General features: G+C 44.3%; 1 protein-coding gene across 1 annotated transcript in view; it reads right to left on the bottom strand.

Annotated features, from left to right (window-relative positions):
• The window catches only part of SLC5A4 (solute carrier family 5 (glucose activated ion channel), member 4), a 42,407-nt gene that overhangs the window by 32,227 nt on the left and 3,319 nt on the right, over positions 1-6,861 (bottom strand). The window contains exons 4-5 of the mRNA XM_011978995.1: positions 4,081-4,140; positions 2,733-2,837 (exon numbers count right to left, since the gene is read on the bottom strand). Of these exons, the coding sequence (XP_011834385.1) occupies positions 2,733-2,837; positions 4,081-4,140 (165 nt within the window). The remainder of the gene's footprint in view (positions 1-2,732; positions 2,838-4,080; positions 4,141-6,861) is intronic.

Here is a 6,861-nt window from a genome sequence, read left to right as displayed (position 1 = left end):
TAGAGACAAGGGTCTCACTGTTTAGCCCAGGCAAGTCTGGAACCCCTGGCCTCCAGTGATCCTCCTGCCTCAGCCTCCCGAAGTGCTGGGATTGCAGGCAGAAGTCACTGGGCTCAGCCACCAATGACTTTTTTTTAAATTGTGGTAAAACATATATGACATAAAATTTACCATTTAACCATTTAAGTATATAATTCAGTGGCATTAATTACACTAACAATGACTGTAAAATATTTCTCATAATAAAGAGGAATTGCAAGGATCAGAATTTTCTTTTGCTATAAAGGACTGTATTAAAACGATAGTCAATATCTGAATAAAGACTGTAGATTAGGTAATAGTTTGTATCAAATCTCAATACAAATGTTATTACAGTTTGAGAACCAGTGAACAAGATGATCTTTTCCAACCTGGGCAGAGGAGAGTTATGAAAACTGTACTGTCCTAATGTCTCATAACGATCTGTTTAATAAGTAACTAGGACACAATCCGTTATCACAGTGTAAGAGTACACAAAAGGTCATGTCTAAGGTTAATCATTATTAATGTCACTTAAGACATAAACTTGCAGGCAAGAATGGACTCCTGCTAAGGTGTCTTTCCAGCCAACCATGGACTCTGCACAGCCACGGACGCATACATGGCTTCCCTGCACCCACACTCAGATCACCAACATTCTGTCCCTCCCTATCCACCAGCAACCCTCCAGCCTGGGAGGTTGCATCCTTCGGGGGCCCCTTTCACTGTGCATTGTCCTCTGTTCTCTGTCTTCATGCCTGCTCATGCTCTTTTTTTGAAAAAAAATTATCTATTTACTTTTTTGAGACAGAGCCTCGCTCTTGTCGCCAGGCCGGAGTGCAGACGTGTGACTTCGGTACACTGCAACCTCCGCCTCCCGGGTTCAAGCATTTCTCCTGCCTCAGCCTCCTGAGTAGCCAGGACTACAGGTGCATTCCACCATACCCAGCTAATTTTTGTATTTTTAGTAGAGATGAGGTTTCACCACGTCGGCCAGTATGGTCTCCATCTCTTGACCTCATGATCTGCCTGCCTCGGCCTCCCAAAGTGTTGGGATTACAGGTGTGAGCCACTGCCCCTGGTCTGCTTTAGAATCATAAAGCTGTAGATGTCAGCACCAGAGGAGAACTGGGAGATTAGCAAGTCCAACGATTTAAGAAACGTGTGAACTCTAAGCCCCTGACACCTGTGAGCTCCTCTGCTTCCCTCTGCCTCACCTAACCTTCCCATCCTGGGAATACTTAAGTGCCCTCTCCAAGAGTACGACCCCCAATGCCACCCATCAGGGAGTATCCTCTTCTCTGGGTGTGCACAGCACATTTTCTGTACTTGTCCGTGCACTCTAGTTCAGCATGTATTTTAGTACGTTTGCATGTATTGTCATACGAGACTAATTATTTCATGTGCTGAATTCTTATCTCCTTAGCCAGATGGTAAACTCCCATTGCTCAAGAATCTTTGCTACACTCACACACAGCTCAACAATATGCAGTCAGTGCTGGGCAATGCTCACATTGCATTGGGAAGGCTCATGCCATCTAATCTAAGCATCTAGTTCACTTCCAACAACGACTCAGCACAACAGAGAAGCAATAGGAAAGGTCAGCCTTTTCTCTCATGAACTCTCAGACACCTGCCTAGACTGTGAACTTGAGATTATTTTGTTAGTCACTGATACATGAGGAGCAAATAAGTTACTCTTTGTTTTTTACATGTGCTGCTGAATCTTCAGATTCCTTCTTTCCTCACTGATTATCTCCCCAAAATGTAACGTTTGTTTATTTGTTTGTTTTTGAGATGGAGCCTCGCTCTGTCTCCGAGACTGGAGTGCAGTGGTGTGATCTTGGCTCACTGCAACCTCCGCCTCCCAGGTTCAAGTTATTCTGCCTAAGCCTCCCAAGTAGCTGGGATTACTGGTGCGCATCACCATGTCTGGCTAATTTTTGTATTTTTAGTAGAGACGGGGTTTCACCATGTTGGCCAGGCTGGTCTCAAACTCCTGACCTCAAGTGATCCACCTGCCTCAGGCCTCCCAAAGTCCTGGGATTACAAGTGTGCGCCACTGCACCAGGCCCCCCAAAAATGTGACTTTATTAAAAAAGTACTTAAAATGTACTTTAAAATTTTTTAACACTTATTTGTGACATATGTCTTACCATGGTGGTCTTAGATAGAGTGAACTTAAGAAAAATCAGTATAATAATACAAAGTACTTTCCTTGTGGTTCACGTGTCAGATAATCAAACTGAAAATGAAAATATAAATCTGGACATGGTCTGAGAAAGAATATAAAGGTTATCTTGCAATGGAAAAGGCAGGAGACCAAGTCCTTCTCTTTACTACTAAAGAGCTGTGTTTGGCATTTATACCAGTGCCATCCTCCACTGCCAGCCTCCCCAGATATACACAAGTTCTTGAATGAGACGTTTTGTTCTTTCTTTACATCCATTTTTTCATATCCTTGATAAGAGGGGAGATTTATACCCTAGAGCCGCTCACGACTTAAAAGTCAACCACTCTGTGAACACAGGATCTTGGAAGCTCCCTTTTTTCTCATTAAGGCTTTGAAGAGACACCCCTGCGAATTTAAGACATCCATAACCTTGACCCTTTAAAGGCTGTTGACAGTCTACACATCCAGCTTGCTGATATTAGCACTCTGGCCCCATCTGACAACCTCTTGAAGTTAAAATGCCAGGAGGCTCTGAACTCACAGCAATTAACAAAACCACACAGATGAAGAGGGAGAGGATGGAGAGGTAGACCTGGAGTCGCTCCCCACCAAACCGCTTCTTGAGATATTCCGGCATGGTCATCACCTGCAGAGACAGACATTAACAGGGACTTACCCTTAGTGCCCTGTGCGTTCAGATTACTCAGCATTTCCTAAGCACCTGTGAGTGAAAGTGCTGTGTATGGCCCCTTCCTGGTGATGGAACCATGGCTTCTTATTCATAGAGGCACCCCTGATGCCAGGCACAATGAGTGTGCCTGGCAGAGGGTGGGTGCTCAAACCATGCTTCTGAAGAGATGGACACTCCCATGGATAACTCCAGCCAAAGTCTCTCTCCTGACCCATCTGCAGGTCTCACTTTCCCACTGCCGGCTGGGCATCTCCACCTTAGTGTCCTGAATGCACCAAACACTCATCCTGTTGAAAAGTGAAATCATCATTCTCCTTGTCATCCATCATCTGCCTCTGATCTGGAATCTTTGGCTCCACTAATGGTGGCCTCGTGTACTCCAACCCTCGAGCTTCAAGTCTTAGAGCTGATCATAATGCTTCCCCCTCCACTGCCTTCACCTTTACTCTGCCATCAAACCTGTCATCTCTGCTCCAGGGTCATTATGCAGGGGCACCACAGATTTCCCCGCTGGCTGCAACCACGTTCTATACCAGAAACCTCTCTAGTCAAGAAATCTGATTTTTTTGTCTCTCTGTATATTTCTAGCAATAGGCCAGGCGAAGGGCAGGGACCCATGTTTCATGATCGAAGAGAAAAAAATAAGTAAATAAATGAATGTCTGACAGATTTACCCGAACACTAAGGATATGGAACTGGCCCGGTTGTCCCACAGAACTGATGTCTGTGGTTTATTTGAATAAGCATAGAAACTGATCCTCCCACTGTTACAAATTGAGAAAGTTATCTTTGTCTTATCTGAGTTCCTCTCTCAGGAAATCAACCATCAGTTCTCCCAGATAGGGTCAAAGAGCTGAAACTCACTAGATCACCACACCTGGACAGTGAGAAGCCAGACCCCTCGCCCGTTATAATTGTCTAACCCACCACCTGCTTCCTGTTGACTGACTTCTCTTCCTTATCCCCACCCCTAATTCCTGTTTTCCTATACATGGTTACATATCTTCCCTGTAATATAAATCCCTAATTTTAGTCCCTCAGGAAGATGGATTTGAGACTGAACTCCCATCTTCTCAGCTGCAGCACCCAAATAAAGCCTTTTTTCCTGGCAATACTCATTGTCTCAGTGAGTGGTCTTCTGTGCAGTAAGCAGCAGTGCCTAGGACTGAACTCTGGCATTTTGGTAACAGATACTCACCCCCGACTTGATGTAGATGGGGACAAAGATCCACCCGAGAATCGGCAACATTACTGAGGACTACAAGGAACCAAAATAAGAGACAGTGAGACGTTAAAGAGGCTTGGCTTGTGGACCTTCTCCTTATATGACCTCTGAGTTTGGATATTTAAAAAAAAAAAAAGTTGGCTTAATCCTGTCCCATTCAAACAATTACAATCCCGATATAATTGTGAGTTCCTTTTTTTTCTGTTTCTATGACTTAGGGGCCACCATTTTCTGGGGATTAAGTTGTGGTGAAAAAGGGAAAGAAGATAAGGGTTCTGATCCCAGTGGAACCCCTGGAAGATCATACAATCTTGGCCAAAGGGAATTTTTCTTGAGTTGCATAAATGATAAATGGAGTGACAAAGCAATGAGAAAGGAACCTGGAGATAGAAGAATATCACCAGTGCTCCCTAAGTCTTCCCACATACAATGATGATAGTAATACAATCTAGCATTAATATGCAACTTTTACAGAGTCTTCACATATATCACTTACGCTGCTCTCAGCCTCAGTGAGGCAGATATGAGAAGCACAGTTATTCTTATCTTACAGAGGGGGAACTTGAGCCTTACACCTTACAGAGATTAAGTGGGCCCAAGGTCACAGTGACAGGGGGAGCAGCTGAGTTCTCTGCAGCTGGCTCGTCACACCCACTTGGTCCATAGGTCATTCTGGTCACGCCTCTGGAGACTGGCTTCATTCTGGTGTCCATGGCACTATTAAAACAAAGCTCCAGGCAAGGGCCTATCTGGAGGTTGGGTCCATCCTGGACTCCTGGATACTACTGAAGTAAATGTAGGGGCAAAATCTTCAACAGTGGAGGGGCACAGGCATGTATGATCACTCAAGATCACTTTCTGAGTTCAGCCAGGGATGGTCTGTTTAAACTTTCACTATGATACAACTTTCCTTTAAATCGTTTCCACAGGCATCATCTTCTGCCTAATATGCACATGCATGTAAATGAAAACACCAGAAAGAGTAAGACAGAAGAATAGAAAAACTCAGACAGCTCAAGAGCTACTGGTAGCACATCCATCACGTGTCCAGCCATGTGCTAGAGCAAACTTGTCCAACATGTGGCTCAAGCTTGGTTTGAATGTGGCCCAACACAAATGTGTAAACTTTCTTTTAAAATAATAAGGTTTTTTTGGTGATTTTTTTTTTTAGTTCATCAGCTATCATTAGTGTTAGTGTATTTTATGTGTGGTTCAAGACAATTCTTCTTCTTCCAGTGTGGTCTAGGGCAGTCAAAAGATTGGATACCCCTGTGCTAGAGGATGGGCTGGACACATAGTGGGAACTCAGGGAGGAGAGATGAAAAGGAGAGCTAAAATGATCAAGTGAACATAGAGATCGAGGCATATAGAAATGACATTCCTGGTGGGAATAACTGCTTGAGAAAAATCTTAGAGGTGAGCAATAATGTGCATGGAATGGGCTAGGCAGAATGGGGCCACAGAAGTGCTGAAGGTCAAACAAGAGGTGGAGGCTGGGTGCAGTGGCTCACACCTGTAATCCTAGCATTTTGGGAGGCTGAGGTGAGAGGATCACAGAGCTCAGGAGTTAAGAGACCAGCCTGGGCAACATAGGGAGACTCCCATATCTACAAAGAAACAAAAACCTAGCTGGGCAGGGTGGTGCACACCTGTGGTCCCAGCTACATGGGAGGCTGTGGTGGGAGGATTGCTTGAGTCCAAGAGGTCAGTGAGCCATGATCCTGCCACTGCACTCCAACTTGGGTTACAGAGCAAGGCTGCGGGAGTGTAAATTAGTTCAACCATTGTGGAAGACAGTGTGGCAATTCCTCAAGGATCTAGAACCAGAAATACCATTTGACCCATCAATCTCATTGCTGGGTATGTACCCAAAGGATTATAAATCATTCTACTATAAACACACATGCACATGCATGTTTACTGCAGCACTATTTACAATAGCAAATACTTGGAATCAACCCAAATGCTTAACAATGATAGACTGGATAAAGAAAATGTGGCACATATCTACCATGGAATACTACACAGCCATAAGAAAGGATGAGTTCATGTCCTTTGCAGGGACATGGATGAAGCTGGAAGCCATCGTTCTCAGCAAACTAACCCAGGAACAGGAAATCAAACACCACATGTTCTCATTCATGAGTAGAAGTTGAACAATGAGAACACACGGACACAGGGAGGGGAACATCAGACACTGGGGCCTGTCAGGGGGTGGGGGGCAAGGGGAGGGAGAGCATTAGGACAAATACCTAATGCATGCAGGGCTTAAAACCTAGATGATGGGTTCATAGGTGCAGCAAACCACCATGCCACATTGTATACCTATGTAACAAACCTGCAGGTTCTGCACACGTATCCCAGAACTTAAAATTGACGAAGAAAACAACAACAAACAAATAAGCGAAAAAAAAATCAAACTAAAGAAGCGAACATTCTATACAGACACCCAGAAAAACCTGGGATATGACTTTCATTAATATGCCTGGATGCTATGGTTTCAACTTGGTGTACCACCAAGTTCATGTGTCAGAAACTTAACCCCCAATGCAACAGTATTGAGAGGTTGGACAATTAAGTGGTGATTAGGTCATGAGAGCTCTTCTCTCATAAATAGATGTTTGCCATTATCAAGATAGTAGGTTGGTTATAGTAGGAGTGGGTTCCTGAATTTAAAAAATGAGTTTCACTCTCTCCTCTCCTCTCCTCTCCTCTCCTCTCCTCTCCTCTCCTCTCCTCCTCTCTTCTCTTCTC

The sequence above is a fragment of the Mandrillus leucophaeus genome, unplaced genomic scaffold, assembly GCF_000951045.1.
Source record: "Mandrillus leucophaeus isolate KB7577 unplaced genomic scaffold, Mleu.le_1.0 Scaffold2, whole genome shotgun sequence".
Taxonomy (NCBI): domain Eukaryota; kingdom Metazoa; phylum Chordata; class Mammalia; order Primates; family Cercopithecidae; genus Mandrillus; species Mandrillus leucophaeus.
This window is presented reverse-complemented; position numbering and strand designations above follow the sequence as displayed.